Source organism: Hyaena hyaena, unplaced genomic scaffold (assembly GCF_003009895.1).
Source record: "Hyaena hyaena isolate Hyena2069 unplaced genomic scaffold, ASM300989v1 scaffold_261, whole genome shotgun sequence".
Taxonomy (NCBI): Eukaryota; Metazoa; Chordata; class Mammalia; order Carnivora; family Hyaenidae; genus Hyaena; species Hyaena hyaena.
In genome coordinates, this window is record NW_024080893.1 from 474,361 (window position 1) to 493,098 (window position 18,738).

Here is an 18,738-nt window from a genome sequence, read left to right on the forward strand (position 1 = left end):
AACTCAAGTGTCCATCCATAGATGAATGGATAAAGAAGAGGCAGTAAATATATACAATAGAATATTACTCAGCCATAAAAAAGAATGACATCTTGCCATTTGTGACAACATAGATGGACCTAGAGGGTATTATGCTAAGTGAAATAAGTCAGACAGAAAAAGACAATTCTATATGACTTATATGTGGAATCTAAAGAATAAAACAAATGAACAAAGAAACAATCCAAAAAAACTCAGACTCTTAAATATGGAGAATAAACTGGTGTTTGCCATAGAAGAGGAGATGAAGGAATGGGTAAAATAGGTGAAGGGGATTAAGAGGTACAAACTTCCAGTTATAAAATAAGTAAGTCACAGAGGTGAAAAATACAATATGGGGAATATAGTCAACAATATTGTAATAATGTTATATGATGACAGATGGTGACTACACTTACCATGGTGAACACTGACTAATGCATAGACTTGTTGAATCAATATGCTGTATACCTGAAACTAATATAACATTGTATGCCAGTAATACTTCAATAAAGTTGTTGAACTAATGACTTAGTAAATGAAAAAACTATTTACAGATGGATAAATGGCAAAAAAAAAAAAAAAAAAAAATTTCTAAGTGACTTATTCATAGTTGGTCCTACAAGTACTAAGAGAACACAGTTAACTAACTATTGGGTCTCCAGATACCCAATGGTGCACTTTACCCACATGACTGGGTGCCTCTTTTGCCTCTCAACTAGACTCATTAAGTTATGTTCTACTTAAAAGAAACCACATCATCTACAGAAACACAAATCTCAGGCTGTGTGGCTGGTTTCATTTTCATTTCAGTATAAAACTTTCCAGATTATAGATGGGTTTCCCCTGACTTTACAGATCAATAGAAACAACCTACATATAGAGGATCCTAATGCTGAATAAGTGATTGCAATAAAAAAATTGTTCTGAGACTGCTGTAAGTCATGGGGGCACGAAAAGAACGTTAATTCTACCTAAATCAATATTAGTATCTCTTTGCCTAAAGGACTCTTTAAAGATTTCAGATCGATGAAAACACCAGAAAAACTCCAAAGAGAAAATAAGAAAAAGGTACATGCTGGAAGAATCCATGGCTTTAGCTATCCATGTTGACGGGGTTTAGAAAACACATGTGCATACATTCCTGTTAAATATGAAATGGCAGTATATCCTGCCTTTAGTTAGTTTGGGCTGCAATAACAAATTATTATAGACTGAGTGGCTTCTCAACAACTGAATTTATTTCCAGGGGACTGGAAATCTGAAATCAGTGTGTTTGTATGGTCAAGGTCTGGTGAGGGTCCTCTTCTGGTTGCAGACTTCTGATTGTATTCTCCCATGGTGGTCAGTAACCTTGCTCTCTGGTCTCTTCTTTAAAGCACTAATCCTATTCGTGAGGGCTCCACCATCACAATCTAATCACCTCCCAAAGGTCTCACCTCTCAATACCATCACAGTAAGGATTATTGGTCAACATATGAATTTGGGAGTGGGTGACATAAACATTCGGTCCATAACATATCCACAACACTGAATAACATTTAGCTTAAAAGTAATGCTATTCTAGTTCAGGTCAGATATTTACCTTTGCAGAACTTCGTTTTTATTACCTCAAACTTGCCCTTTTTTTACACTGACTACAGCTTTTTAGAGATTCTCCCAAGAATTCTCATTGTACTTATGGTCATCCTCCTTCACCTCCATCATCACCATCACCACCACCACCACCACCACCATCATTACCACCACTACCACACCTATCAATTATTGAGTGCTTTCTATGGATCAGGTAGTGGACTAAATATCTGACACAAGTCGTTTCATTTAATGTCCCTAAATCTTATTGCCACAACCCTTTATTCCTTCTTGTTTTTCCTTCTGTCAAAACTTACTTATCCTCTTTCCAGACCCTTAGGACTCTGTAGACTGGCCAGTCTATATAGATGTGCTAGGCAGAATAATGTCAACATCCTAATCCCAGGATTAGGGATTTTAAGCTATATGTCAAAAGGGAATTAATATTTCAGATACAATTAAGATTCCTTGTCAGCTGACTTTAAGGTAGGGAGATCATCTTGGACCATTCAGGCAGGTTCAGTGTAATCATAAGGGTCCTGAAAAATGGGAGAGGAAAGAAGAAGAGTCAGAGAGGGATGTCGGATGACAGAAGCAGGGTCAAAGTGAAATGATGTGATGTTAGAACAACTCAACCACTGTTGATGGTTTTGAAGATGAAGGGAGGGGCCCAGAGCCAAGAATGCAGCAGCCTTCAGAAGCTGGACAGGGCAAAGAAACAGTTCTCCCCCAGAGCCTCTACAAAAGAATGCAGCTCTGCCACACTTTGACTTTAGCCCAGTGAGACCCATGGAAGACTTCTAACCTGAAGGACCATAGTACATTTGTGTTAAGCCATGAAATTCATGGTGATTTGTTATAGCAGCCATAGAAAACTGATATATAATGTCAAGAGGATAAGATTGGAGCTAGAGTGCCTTATCTTAGGCACTTATATTATCTCCTTATCTTATCTGTGTTTCCTTGGGCAAGTTATTTGACCTCTCTGTGCCCATTTCCCCCTCTGTAAAAATGGAGATAATGGGTATATCTTACTCATAGGCCTAACATTCAACAAACTCCCTACTGTTGTATTGAATTACTGCCTCTGAAGTTGTTTGACTTTGGAGGGGCATTCTGGAAATACAATGCTTCAGTGAAATGATTGACCCTAATGCTGACAGCCTGAGCCCCACAGCTGTCTGGTGCAGGAGAGCTTTCTGTGGGGGTCAGATTCTTAGGCACTTATAAAATTATGGCTGGTAAGCAATGCGTAGGTCCAGTTTTGGTGATACCATGTAAAATGACCAAATGGTATTATATACTGATTTCTAAAAATAGGTACCCACAGTTGCTTTTATGACTTTTCAAAACACAAATATACATTGAAATGGAACATGAGGCTATTTGCTTTTAATCAATTCTCAGCTATAATTTTTGCAGAATGTAGTTTAAACAACAAAGATTTATATGAGGTTAGTTTAAGATATACTGCAGTATTTTGCTGAAGACAAGTCTAAATTCCTCCAAAACATGATGGTCACGAGCAATTAATCCTCCAGAACCATGCTGAGGGACACACCAAAAACAGCCCCTGGAACAGCCTACAAGATGTTTGCTGTAAGGAGGTTGCTAAGGAAATTGTTCACTGCTTTATTTACAGCCCTCCTCCCTTTCCTGTGCAAGAATTTTATTTCTTGCAAATGCTAGGAAAATGCTAAGAAAAGCTCTGCTTCACTGAGGGATTTGTTTTCTTCCTCTCTGACAATCAGAATCATGTGACTTACTGTGTTTCTCCCTCTGCTCTACTCACTATGCTCAAAGCCCAATTTGCTGGCTCATTTATCAACCACTACAGACACATAGGCCACTGAGGCCTGCAAATCTGAGCCTTTTCTCCCCCTGAACTTGAATGCCTACTGTAAATGATATTTTCCTCAGTTCAAAATGTTTACTTACATCTTACTATTTTATTTTATTTATTGCTTACCCCCCGCCCCCCATGCTTTAACAAATTCCAAAGGCAATCGGGTCCCTGTTCACACTAGTTTAATGCAGTTGGAAAGTAAACTGTACTATGGTTCCATCCATGTGGCATGTACCTGAGATATCAGCACTATGGAGAAAACACACTTCTCTCCTATTCATTTATCTGTCATTGAATGGAGTGACTATGAGCAAGCCCCACAGTCTCTCTGACCTTCATCATACCACCAGCACCCTCAGAGTTGTAATGTGCCTATGGTGCAACACTGGAATACAGGAGTTATTTATAAATGGTGGCCCCTATCACCTTTTATCCTTACAATTGTTGCTACTACTACTTGAAGATAACCATCAGACAGTCATTTGACTGATTACTCCCATCAATACCTCACTGCCATGGTTTACTGGCTTATGAAGCCAAGAAGGTTAAATGATAAGAAGGCAATCAGAGGGAGTTTACAGAGAACCTCCTACCAACAACCCTTCAGCAACTTTCTCCTGTCCTTAATAGCCCTCACTGGCCCCAGCACCAAGATTTCCATGGTCAGTGCTTTCCTGGCACCAAGAGCTGTGCTGTTTTGCTATTTTCTAGATTAAAAAAAAAAAATCCCTAGCTCATCAATTATATGCCAATAAAATGGGCAATCTGGAAGAAATGGACAAATTTTTAGGAACATATAAACTACCAAACCTGAAACAGGAAAAATAGAAAATTTGAACAGACCCATAACCAGTAAAGAAATCCAATTAGTAATCAAAAATCTCCCAAACAACTAGAGTCCAGGGCCAGATGGCTTTCCAAGGGAATTCTACCAAACACTTAAGGAAGAGTTAACACCTATTATCTTGAAGCTGTTCCAAAAAATAGAAATGGAAGGAAAACTTCAAAACTCTTTCTATGAAGCCAGCATTACGTTGATTCCAAAACCAGACAAAGGCCCTGCTAAAAAAGAGAACTACAGACCAATCTCCCTGATGAACATGAATGCAAAAATCCTCAACAAGATATTAGCAAAATGGACCTAACAATACATCAAAAAAAATTATTCACCACGACGAAGTGGGACTTATACCTGGGATGCAGGGCTGGTTCAATATCCACAAAACAATCAATGTGATTCATCACATCAATAAAAGAAAGGATAAGAACTACATGATCCTCTCAGTAGTTGCAGAGAAAGCATTTGACAAAATACAGTACCCTTTCTTGATTAAAACCCTAAAAAAGAAAGTAAGGATAGAAGGATCATACCTTGATATCATAAAAGCCATATATGAAAGACCCAATGCTAATATCATCCTCAATGAAGAAAAACTGACAGCTTTCCCCCTAAGGTCAGGAACAAGACAGAGATGTCCAATCTTGTCACTGTTATTCAACATAGTATTGGAAGTCTTAGCCTCAGCAATCAGACAACACAAATAAATAAAAGGCATCCAAATCAGTCAGGAGGAGGTCAAACTTTCATTCTTCACAGATGACATGATACTCTGTATGGAAAACCCAAAAGATTCCACCAAAAACTGCTAGAACTGATCATGAACTCAGCAAAGTGGCAGGATATAAAATCAATGCACAGAAATTGGCTGCATTCCTATACACCAACAATGAAACAAGAGAAAGAGAAATCAAGGAATATATTCCATTTACAATTGCATCTAAAACCATAAAATACTTAGGAATAAATCTAACCAAAGAGGTGAAAAGTTTATATACTGAAAACTATAGAGAGCTTATGAAAGAAATTGAAGAAGACATAAAAAAAATGGAAAAATATCCCATGCTCCTGGATAGGAAGAACAAATATTGTTAAAATGTCAATACCACCCAAAGGAATCTACATATTCAATGCAATCTCCATCAAAATAACACCAGCATTCTTCACAGAGCTAGAACAAACAACCTTAAAATTTATATGGAACCAGAGAAGATCCCGAATAACCAAAGCAATCTTGAAAAAGAAAGCCAAAGCAGGAGGTATTACAATCCCAGACTTCAGGCTGTATTACAAAGCTATAATCATCAAGACAGTATGGTATTGGCACAAGAACAGACACTCAGATCAATGGAACAGAATAGAGAACCTAGAAATGGACCCACAAACGTGCTGCCAACTCATCTTGACAAAGCAGGAAAGAATATTCAATGGAATAAAGACAGTCTCTTCAGCAGGTGGTGCTGGGAAAACTGGACACGACATGCAGAAAAACGAACCTGGACCACTTTCTTATCCCACACACAAAAATAAATTCAAAATGGAATAAAGACCTGGGGCGCCTGGGTGGCTTAGTCGGTTAAGCGTCCGGCTTTCGCTTAGGTCTCGATCTCGTGGTTCGTGGGTTCGAGCCCCGCGTTGGGCTCTGTGCTGACTGCCAGCTCAGAGCCTGGAGCCTGTTTCAGTCTGTGACTCCCTCTCTCTCTGACCCTCCCCTGATCACACTGTCTCTCTCTCTCTCCTAGAAATAAATAAAACATTAAAAAAAAAATTAAAAAACAAAAAAAACAAAAAAAACAAAAAAAAACCCAAAATGGAATAAAGACCTAAATGTAAGACAGGAAGCCATCAAAATCCTCGAGAAGAAAACAAGCAAGAATCTCTCTGACCTTGGCCACAGCAACTTCTTACTCAACATGTCTCCAGAGACAAGAGAAACAAATTCTTCTGCACAGCGAAGGAAACAATCAGCAAAACTAAAAGGCAACTGACAGAATGGGAGAGGATATTTGCAAATGACATATCAGATAAAGGGTTAGTATCCAAAATCTATAAAAAACTCATCAAACTCAACAGTCAAAAAACAAATAATCCAGTGAAGAAATGGGCAAAAAAACATGAACAGATACTTCTCCAAAGAAGACATCCAGATGGCCAACAGACACATGAGATGATGCTCAACATCACTCACCATCAGGGAAATACAAATCAAAACCACAATGAGATACCACTTCGCACCTGTCAGAATGGCTAACATTAACAACTCAGGCAACAACAGATGTTGGCGAGGATGCGGAGAAAGAGGGTCTCTTTTGCACTGCTCGTGGGATGCAAACTGGTGCAGTCACTCTGGAAAACAGGATGGAGGTTCTTCAAAAAATTAAAAATAAAACTACCCTATGACCCAGCAATTGCACTACCAGGTATTTATCCAAGGGATACAGGTATGCTGTTTTGAAGGGACACATGCACCTCAATGTTTACAGCAGCACTATCAACAATAGCCAAAGTATGGAAAGAGCCCATATGTCCATCGATAGATGAATGGGTAAAGAAGATGAGGTATATGTATATATACATACACATACAATAGAGTACTACTCGGCAATCAAAAAGAATGAAATCTTGCCATTTGCAATTAAGTGGATGGAACTAGAAGGTATCATGCTAAGCGAAATTAGCCAGAGAAAACAAATACTATATGACTTCACTCATATGAGGACTTTAAGATAAAAAACAGATGAACATAAGGGAAGGAAAGCAAAAAATAATATAAAAACAGGGAAGTGGCCAAACATAAGAGATTCTGAAATATAGAGAACAAACAGAAGATTACTGGAGGGGTGGTGGTGGAGGGTGGGCTAAATGGGTAAGGAGCATTAAAAAAATCTAGAAATCATTGTTGCACTATATGCTAACTCACTTGGATGAAAATTAAAAAATTAATTAAAAAAATAAAGGTTATAAACTAAAAAAATATTCCCTAGCTCATAATACAGAAGGGGAGAAAAAGGCATGTAAGCCAATTTTATACCTAGTGGTCTTTTCATGTACACAATGACATTTCATATATGAACATGACACATGAATTAAAATATGTGATGCAGGAAATAAGGATCTTGGGGTCAGGCATTAATCCTAATAGAATTTAATAGACAAAAAATTGGATAGGAAAGATAGTCTACAGAATTGAGACCAAAAACAAATCAATTAAGCTAAGGGTAAATTCAATAGAACATGGCGACCACAATTGACTGACTAGTTAACTATGGTTTTCAACTTCTCATGTGGATATTCTGAGTTTAGAAGAGATAACCAGACCTGAAGTCGCATCTCCATCCTCCAACAGTGGCACCAATGCCAATTCCACTGTGCCCCTTTCCTGTTCTGTTAGGTCCTATGATCAAAATCATGCCCTGGGTGCCACTGGCTGCCAGGCAGAAACTTCCTGTCCTCAGTAGCTCACAGTCTACCAAGGGGAGAAAGGCATGTAAGCAAATCTCATTTCAAAGGGTCTTTTTATCATGTCTATTTCATATATGCACAGGACACATACTAAAATGTTTTGTGTACAACCAACCTTTGCAAGGAAATTGTTTGATACTGAGTTGTATATGATGTATATTTTCACTGTAGACTTTCAAAAGCTAGAAATTCTCTCACTGGGATGTCTGCAGTTGCCTCCTACTGGTTCCTGCTTCTATTCTTGCTTCCCACACTCTGTTCTTAACAAAGTAGTCAGAATGAGGCTTTTCAATAGTTGGGCTAGACTACCTTTCCTTTGTAAAAGCCAAGGCTGTATATAATCAGCCTCCCTCTTTCCTTTCTAACTCGTCACTGTTGACTGTGTTATCATTTTTTTTCCAGCCACAAGGGTCTCACTTTACCCCAAACACACAAATGTGTTCACAGATTAGGGTCTGTGCTTTGGTTGTTCCCTTACCTGGAACTTCCTCTCTGTACTCCTCTTTTATCTCCTTCAGGTCTTTCTTTCCCATTTTTATTTAAAATTTATTTAACATACAGTGCAGTATTGGTTTTAGGAGTAAAATTTAGTGATTCATCAATTACATACAACACCCAGTGCTCATCATGACAAGTACCTCCCTTAGTACCCACCACTCCTCTAGACCATCTTCCACCCACCTCCCTCCATCAACCCATAGTTTGTTCTCTATCATTAAGAGTCTCTCTTGTGGTTTATTTCCCTGTCTCTTCTTCCCCCCAACTTCCAATATTTTCATCTGTTCTGATTGACATATTTCATTTAGCATAGTACATTCTAGCTCCATCCACATCATTGCAAATGGCAAGATTTCATTCTTTTTGATGGTTGAGTAATATTCCATTGTGTGTGTGTGTGTGTGTGTGTGTGTGTGTGTGTGTGTGTGTGTATCACATCTTCTTTATCCATTCATCAGTTGATAAACATTTGGGCTCTTTCCATAGTTTGGCTTTTGTTGATAATGCTGCTATAAACACTGACTTCATGTGTCCCTTCAAATCTTTATTTTTATATCCTTTGGGTATCCTTCAAGTCTTTTCTAATCACACCTTCTATGAGGCCTCCTGAAGAATATAAACACTGTCTTTTGAAAATTTAACCTGGACCCACCTCCCCATTGCCACTGTTCTTCATTCCCTAACCCCTACTCTTCTTTTTCTTTTTCCATAGTATTTATCACATTCTAACATGTTTTACAATTGATTTTTTTAAATGTTTACCTCAGCACTACTAACATATGTGGCTAGAGACCTTCTTGTTTTGGGGGCCACCTGTGCACTGAGGGATGTTTAGAGGCATCCCTGCCCTCCATCTCCTAGATACCAGTGGCACTCTCCACTTCCACTTGTGACAGCCAAAACTGTTTCCAGATCTTGCCAAATCATGCCCCTACTGAGAACCACCAGTTTATGATTTGTTGCCAGTTAGCCCCAGATACAAGCTAAGTTCCAGGAGAGCAAGGGTCTTGGCCTATTTATTCAATAGAATATTCAGAATATTCTATTAGGAAATGGTCAATATTTAATTTCACCTCATCTTTCACAGGGTTTCATAAAAATAAAGAAATTAATGATAACAGGAATAAAATTACAGGGAGAAATATCTTTTTCTGTGTATATCTAGCACAAACTTTTTCCTGAAAGGCAATTCAGAATTGATCTATTTCTTGGAAGAATACATTATGTATCTATTATAAAAAATGGCATGAATCTTTTCTACATTTTCTTTTCTCAGTCTACCAGCAAAAACCTTTATTATGAGTACCAGCCTTAAGAAGTAAATGCCTCAAGGATATTACTGGTAATGCCATTGTAAAAATGAAGGACAATGATACTTAAGCCAACATTCACAGGCAAGGAGGTGACAAGGAAAAAAAGAAATCTTAAATAGATTTGTCTATCATAATTATCAGACTCAACTAGAGTTTAATTGATCTCAGAGAGTGGGTGGTCCTGCCTGAAGGCTGTCACGTAATAAAAGACAGTAGAGCAACAGTTCTCAAGTGGAGAGAGTGGTGTGATTTTGAGCCCATCCTCTACCCCTACCCCTCCCACAGGCAAGGAAAATTTGGCAATGTCTGGAGACATTTTTGATTATCAGAACTAAGGGGGGGGAGGGAGTGGCTGCTAGCGTCAAAAGGACAAAGGCCAGTGATCTAGTAACAATCCTATAACACACAAGACTGAACTCTGGCCCATGAAATGTGGGTATAAGTGCTGTACATCACTTTTAAGCCTGGCCCATAAAAACTTCCTACAGAGTTACTCATCTCACCAGATGCAAGGAATCCAGGGAATGGCAATTACTAGAAAGAAGCAGGCTGGGTACTTGAATGACTGCATGGAACAGAGACATTGCACTTTCTTCTTCATGGTAACACATACTTGACAATGATGTGAATAACATATAAACTTCTATAGTGTTTTTTTTTTTAATTTTTTTTAATTTTTTTTATTTTTAGGAGAGGAGAGAGACACAGCATGAGCAGGGGAGGGTCAGAGAGAGAGGGAGTCACAGACTGAAACAGGCTCCAGGCTCTGAGCTGGCAGTCAGCACAGAGCCCGACGCGGGGCTCGAACCCACAAACCACGAGATCATGACCTAAGCGAAAGCCGGACGCTTAACCGACTAAGCCACCCAGGCGCCCCTGATATATGATTCTAAAAAATTAAGAGGAGTAAATACTTTGTAACTCATTCTCTGAGGTCAATATTATCATAATATAAAAGTGCATATGTATATGCAACAATTTCCAAAAATACTAGAAAACTTGTACAGTGAAAACTACAACATTGCTGTAGGAAATTAAAGATCTAAATAATTAAAAAGACATTCTATTTTCATTGACTGTAAGAANAGGCTCCAGGCTCTGAGCTGGCAGTCAGCACAGAGCCCGACGCGGGGCTCGAACCCACGAACCGCGAGATCATGACCTAAGTGAAAGCCGGACGCTTAACTGACTAAGCCACCCAGGCGCCCCTAAACTTCTATAGTGTTAAAGCAGTGATACTTGGGGGTTGTTTCAGTGGGTGGACTAGTCTACCTATATGACCTACTACAGATTCCTTAACTTGCTGGTGCTTTACTTTCCTCATCTATAAAATGGTGGTAATAATACCTCCTCTCTCATAGGGTTGTTATAAGGATTAAGGTTCTTAAAATAGTGTCTGGCATCTAGTTAAGAGTTTTCCTATGTGTAGGTCACTTTTGGTGATTCCATATAAAATGAATGATGGCATCATATGTCTCTTATAAACATCTATACTCACAGACTTGCTTTTATTGCTTCTCAAACATTGACAGATGTTCAAATAGGATGCGAGGCTATTTGGTTTTGAATTTATTCTAACTTTAATTTTTTGTACAAGGTAGTTCAGAGTATAAATATTCATGATTACATTATCCCATGTTGTCCTTATTACTTTCACTCTTACTCCATTCATTTAGTGGACAAATACTGAGCATCTATGGTATGCTAGGCATTATGTTAGGTATTATAGATATAATTATGAGCAAAACCAGACATAGCGTATGCCTCTATGCAGTTCAGTTTTCCTGGAGAGGTATTAATCATATTTTACCCAAATAATTACACAGTTATAGAATTTCACATAAGAAAAGTGCTACATAGGAAACATGTGACTAAAAGAGAATATAGCAAGGAGACCTGGTCTTTGGAAGGAGAGACGAGAGCTTCCCTGGGAAGAGTTCTGGAGTTAGGTTCTGAAGGTTTAATAAGAGTAAACTAGGGGAAAAGGAAAGACATGGGAAAAGAATTCTGAGAGAGAAAACACTGTGTGCAAACGCCCTGAGAGAGAGTGCATCCAAAGAACTGAGAGAGGCTGTATGTGTCGGGATCATAATTGCAAATATCTAAACCTGTGGGAAATTCAAATCATGCCACTAATATAACAGAGTATAGTTTCATAAGGGACTTTGCCAAATGATCAGTAGCTTTGGTTCAAATCAATTTAGGACAAGCAGTCAGTCCCATTTACATGTCAGAAATTAGCCTGTTGATAATTCAGGTCCTAGAACCAAAGTGGTGTGAGAAGATACTGGGGTTGTTTTATTTGGGGGGATTGTTTTTGGAACCAAAGACCTTGTAATACTGGGATGATGACAAGATAAACTTTACTATAATTTTAAGTTAAATTAAAACAGGTTTTATTGTAACCCTACACAGGTATTTAAGAATATTTATCAAAATAATAAAGAAATAATAGCATCTATAATTTTTAATAGTTTTGGTATAAAGTATACCAAATATTTTGGTATAAAATTTAGCAAACATTGTAATTATAGCTATTTTGTCTACTCTTCAAAGTATTTATAGTGTTCAAAAGTTTTAGTCACATTAAATTTTTAATTGTAAGTTGTACTTTGTATGAGAGTTTAACCTATTGCATTTGTAATAAATTTTAAATGTTCAAAAAGAAAAAGGGAATTGGGGTGGAAAATAGTGAAGGGAGATAAGGTTGGAGAGGAACTGGTCACATAGCCAGCCCATTCAAGGCCGTGTAGATCACCTCAGTAATTCTGGTATACATTCTGAGATTTTTAAACAGGGTCAAGTGACATGATTAGATGTGTAATTCAAAAACATCCTTCTGTTTGCGCTTGGGAAAATGGATTGAAGGTGGGCAAGGATAGAACCAGGGAGATCTGTTATACTGTTTCTAGGTTTAAAAGTGACATAATGATGATGGAGATAGAGAAAATTTGTTAGATTACAGAGACACTTAAATTGTACAATCATCAGCCCTTGGAGATGGAGTGGATGTGGGAAGTGTAAGTGAAGAAGAGGATTAGAATAGCTTCCTGACTCTTATTTCAGCAACTGCACAAATATTAGTGCCATATACTGGACTGGGGACAATGAAAGTGGACCACACTAGAGCACAGAATGTTCTTAATTTGGTTTGAGATGAGTGTGCAGTGAGCTAATCATCTATATATACCATCTATATTCTTTGCTCACATAATTGTTCTATTTTCATCTTTATCTACTCACTACTCATTTAGCAAATCATTATTAAGCACAAGCTATGAGATTCAAAAAAAAGATGACACAGACATAGCCTTTCAAGGACGTTACAGTCTATATGATACTATATTAAGAGCAAAGATAGAAAAAATAAATATCAGATATAGATGAATGCACCTCACTCAGAATTGGGGGTGGAGGTGGGAAATCTTGGAAGGTTTCCTGAAAGAAACATCTTTGATGAAACCTGAAAGAAGGGAGCCTAAGGGAAAGGGTACACCAAGCAGAGGGAAGATCATGTGCAAAAGAAGACAAGAGATCATCATGAGTTAAGGAGGTGAGAGCAGTGCATTGTGGCTGAAGTGCTCAAGAGGGGAATGGAAGCAGGAGTTAGTGAGCCAACCTAGGAGTCTGGGTTTTATCATGAGTGCAAAGTATTTTTAAGGTATCTTTCCCACATTGACCATTATTTATTAAACTCTTAATTTTTTCTCCCTTTTTCCACTACATTCATGCATGCACATGCATACACACACAAACACACACACAAATATCTATTATTCTCTCTTATTCCTAAACAAACACAATATTAAACATTCTGCAAAACCAAGAAGCCACATGGGTTTTTGGAGTACATTTGGAAAACCAAAAAATCATATTATAACCCCTATAGCTCATTTGCCAGGTACTTCTGGTTATTTTAAACCCATTAAGGTCACCTTAGGAAAGTATCTTTGGGGATTTTTTTTCTGATTATACCAATCATTTCATTTTCTTAAAGTTTATTTATTTTAAGAGAGGGAGAAAGAATAAGAGAATGAGAATGCACAAGTTGGGGGAGGAACAGAGAGAGAGAGAGAGAGAATTCCAAGCAAATTCAAGGTCTGCACTGTCAGCACAGAGCCCGATGCAGGGCTCGAACCCACAAACCGTGAGATCATGACTTGACCTAAAGTCAGACACTTAACCGAATGAGCCACCTGAGTGTCTATATAACCAGTCACTTTTAACTTGATAGCCAGTGCTCAAGTCTTACTTTTACACATTCATTAAAGGGACATTGTCTATGTGGCATGACAATTCTCAAAAAGAAAGAAATCCCTTAGTGCCCTTGATGTTCATAGACCCTTGTTTAATCCTTCATCTCCCAACTGCATAATGGAACTGCATAATGGAACTGCATAATGGAACTATCCTATTGGCCCAAGTGAGGCCTGGCTCATATGTTTCCTTCATTCCAGCAGTCCCTCTGCTTTTTCTTTCTTGCTTCTCCTATCTTGAAAGCTCATCATCCACTGATGTTTCCTTCATTCCAGCAGTCCCTCTGCTTTTTCTTTCTTGCTTCTCCTATCTTGAAAGCTCATCATCCACTGATCACTCTCTTTTTTCAAACAGTGACACCAGTTTTCTCACACCCTATGTCCATTCACAGAAAACTGCCTGTAGTTCTTCAAAACCCCATTCTGTTTCATGTCTGTTTACTTTTGTACATACATTATTTCCTCTTGAGATATGCTTCCACCCTCCACTCCTCACTTACCTACCTGGATGTGTTATCCTTCAAGACACATCTTAAGTATTATTTTGTGTGTTCGAAACTTATTTCTTAGAACCTCCATCCTAATTTGGAGTATGGAGCACTCTTTCTTTTTTTTTTCCTTAAATAGTTTATTATCAAATTGGTTTACATATAACACCCAGTGCTCATCCCAACAAGTGCCCTTCTCCATGCCCATCATCCCCCTTCGCCATTCCCCCACACCCATCAGCCCTCAGTTTGTTCTCAGCATTCAAGAGTCTCTCACGGTTTGCCTCCCTCCCTCTCCCCAACTATTTTTCCCCTTCTTCTCCCACATCATCCTCCATTAACTTCCTTCTAATCCACCTGTATGTGCAAACAAATGGTATTTGTCCTTCTCTGCCTGACTTATTTTGCTTAGCATAACACTCTCAAGTTCCATCCATGTTGCTACATATGGCCAGATTTCATTCTTTCTCATTGCCATGTAGTATTCCATTGTATAAATATACCATGGAGCACTCTTTCTTTTAAGGCACAACCATAATACTGTTTACAACTATGAAAGATGGTCTTCTATCTTTACTAGGCAGGAGTAAAGACTGTATTATTTATCTTTATATCCTCTGAACCTGGGCAGTGCCTGGCAAGAAGTAGACATCAAATCAGTGACAGCTAAATGAAACAACAACTAAATGATGCCCAAACATATAAAAAAAAAGGCCTCTCAAATTTGAGATAGAGATGGCTAAATACCTCTGTGATCCCACAGGCTATTGTCCCTCATTTATCATATACTTTAAAATACTTTTAAAGATATGATTCTTGGTTCTATTCCCTAGAGATCCTGATGGGTGCCCAGGTACTTCTGACTTTGAGAACCCTGCTAAAAATTTGTTCTAAAGCAAGAAAGAACATCAGGAAATGTAACCAGCATGAAGATGCATACTGGAGGAAACCTTCCTTTTCTATTTAACTATATCCCTTTAAAAGTAAAGCACAATTCCAGGCACATACCCTGTATTTCATTGATTGTTCCACTCATCTAGCCACGTACTTATCCGTTCACCCACCTATCCATCCAAAAATCATGAGATGCTCCTGCACTGTGCTGGATACTCTGGTAGGCAGGTGAGAAACAAACGGAAAACTCTACATATAAATCAGACTCTACTCCAGAAGAATTTAAAACATACAACCTTTGTCTAAGAAACTTCAAGATGAACAGAATAGGGATAGAAAAGGCTTAAATTAAGAGCAGGAACACATCAGCTTTCATCTGTCTTTTGCTCTTTAAAAACACCCATATGTCTTAATCTTTGAGTTAATGTGAAATCCTTTTCATTTCCTATTTCCTGTGGAGCATTTAACTAGGAATCTGAGGCCAGGTTGTGAGTTTTATATCTTCTTCAATGACTCTTTTAAATGTTCACATAATGTGCCTGGGTTGGCATCACTTTGACTTGTGGGGATCCAGAGTTTGGCTATTTCAGAGGCTTAGAAAGTTGCTTCTTTTGTATTATGCATTACATATTTTGATGCAGAACACCTACTCTTTTTCTGTTCTCCTTACCCTCTTGAAGTCCAAAGACATTAACTGATTTTCTTTGCTGAAACACGCCCCTGATTGTACATTCTCTGCAACTTGACAACTGCCATTTGGTTTATTTTTTTCTCAAAGTTAGCAACCTATATTTTTTTTTTTTGAGAGAGAGAGAATCCCAAGAGGCTCTGAAAGTACCTGACACAGGGCTCAATCCCACAAACTATGGGATCATGACCTGAGCCAACATCAAGAGTTGGGCACTCAACTGATTGAGCTACCCAGGTACCTGCAACCTATTTTTTTTTTTTTAAATATGTCATCCTTCCCCTCCCCTTGGGTAAGTCATTTTTACTGAGGCTGTCTCTGTGGCTAGAGCCAGGAGAGCCAGGAATTCCTAAAGTCTGGCTGAGAACAAGGCTATGCCCAACTTAACTATTTGCCTTCTGAGAGGCTGTTTCTGCCTAGTTGCTTATAGTCTTTGGCGTGTTTTCTCTCCTACCACTGACCCTGCCACCCTGATTTCTTGCCATCTCAGATGTTTCACAGTCAACTCCCTATCACTTTTGCAATTCCTCAAAGGCTTAATTACTTAGCCAACATTTTCTCCCCACATAGAAAAAGTAACAAATTACTGTTTGGAGATTGTCTGACAAATGAGCCAGCAAATGGGCTGCTAAGGCATATGGCTTTTCCTGGGGCAACTTGGTGGGTTGCTGCAGAAAAAGGAACTGAGAAGTGACTGGAGATTGATTAAAACAAACAAACCACCCCTCTTCAACAGGGCGAGGATAGACAAATTTCCCTGTCTGCTGTTTAGATGTTGAAGAGCCTTCAAGGGCTCTGAGCAATGGGGACTGGCAAAGCCATAAAACAGAAGGAGTCTGGGTCTCTGAATCACCAAGGAGAAGGTTGTTCACCCAAACACATATGAATAATGCATGTTCTGTTGTATCAAGCTGCTGAGATATGGAGCTTGTTTGTTAGAACAGTTAGCTTACCCTAATACAAAAGGATATGAACACTCACAGGACTTTCAGGGAAGAAGGGCACTAAGCTGTTCCTTCCTCATGCCAAGGACTCAAAGGCGTGCAGGAGAAGGCTCTACCACAGCTGCATGTCCTTAGTAAGACAAAGGCTTTCACGTGAAACACTCACTGGTGGATCCTTTGCTGGCTGAAAGGGGCAGTGTAGCAGTCATTCTCCTCCAGGTCTGGCAGTGTCTCCTTGTCCAGCCTCATGGGCTTCTTAGGTAACCATCTCCGAAACCTGCTTATTTGTTTATCGATCCTGTACATGAAAGGCAAGACCAATACAGCATGTCAGCATTGTCCCAAAACACAGGATGGAAGTCTCCACAGAGCTGTAAGTATGACACCACACAACCCAGGCACTCTCACTGCACTCATGATACCCCCAGTTTATAGACAGAAGAAAGCCTCAACTCCAGCGTTGTTTTTTTTTTTTTTTAATATCTCACCAAGGGGCCTCAGTGTCATTATCTATGAAATAGTAGCCGAGAGTTAAACGTCTACCCACATGCCAATAAATGACCAAGACTGAAGGCTCTGGGAAGGAAGCGGATAGCCCCTTAAGCAAAGCAGCAGAGACCTTAGCTTCTTATATTCTGTAGGTTCTAGAAACTTATTTTGTATTTGGAACGTTTTCTTGGTTAAGGAAGTGGTCAAGATGTAGTTAATTTTGGCAGGGAAGCTGACAGCACATCCCAATGGATTGACTGTGTACAGACAGCATGATGTCAAGATTTGCTTCCTGCCTCTCACACCACCTCTGAGCTGCCTCTCATCAGACAGCAGGCTGTTCAGTTTTCATTTCTGTCCTTCAGATTGACTCCATGGCTCTCAAGATACTGGGACATGACAACACATGTGCCATTCTGGTCAGAGTGCACAATGATACCAAGTGAGAGAAAACAACAGTGTCATTAAGTGTGGTCTACAAGCCATAGATTTCCCTTGGCCCCCTCCCCATTCCCTCTGACTTCTGGCTTCCAAGTGATCAAAGTGTCAATCATCCACAGAAAACCACTAGAAGGAGCAAAATCCGCAGCACACTTTAAAACAACTTTGCTACCTGGCATATCTATACCACTGAATAAAGTATTTTCCAAAAGCACTTATCAAGTAGCATCTCCATGAGGTAGAATGAACAGGTACCATACTCATCTCACACATCCGAAAGAGATGGTGGGTAAGTATCCAGCTCAAATTACCCAGCCCATGAGGAAAGCCAGGAACAGAATGCAGGTTTTGGACTCTTGATTTTAGGGATCACCCCACCAAAGTAATTGATACTAGAAATCCTCACTTGAGGGCTATGGAAGGATAGACTGCTCTACAGAGGAAAATAACTAAATGCCTTCTCAGTCTAGATATGAAAAGCACATGGAATTGGGGCAGGATTTTTTTTCCAGTTATAAAACTATTTACATGGCAATTTATCCTTTTAAATAAAACTCCCAGGTGAAGGAATGACTTTTTATGTAGTCAGTCTGCTCCAAGATGAAAAATAATGGTTAATTCTTTTGCCACTTCTTTTATTCTCAGCAGGGTTCCAGCCTCACCACTAGTGAGTGCCCTGTGCCCAGTAGTAGCTGGCCTTTCTTCAGAACCCTTCAAAGTTCAAAACAGAAAGGATCTCACAGCTTCTCTAGGCCCTTCCTCTCAAAGACAACTCATATCTACCATCCATACGTACACACAGAAATCAAGATTCTACTGAAGGTCATGTATCCAGAAAAGAACAGTACAGTGGAAGAGTTCAAGGCCCCAAGGAGGGGAAAGTTCCCATCTCCTCTATCCTTCCTCCTCCTCGTCCTCTCCTCCCTCACCATCTCTTTAAGGATACTTGAAGCATAGTGACATGATGCTTATCAGAGAGGCAGTATGA

General features: G+C 39.1%; 1 protein-coding gene across 1 annotated transcript in view; it reads right to left on the reverse strand.

Annotated features, from left to right (window-relative positions):
- The window catches only part of ANO4 (anoctamin 4), a 240,671-nt gene that overhangs the window by 129,008 nt on the left and 92,925 nt on the right, over positions 1-18,738 (reverse strand). The window contains exon 7 of the mRNA XM_039245598.1: positions 16,987-17,118. Coding sequence (XP_039101529.1) covers positions 16,987-17,118 — 132 coding nt within the window. The remainder of the gene's footprint in view (positions 1-16,986; positions 17,119-18,738) is intronic.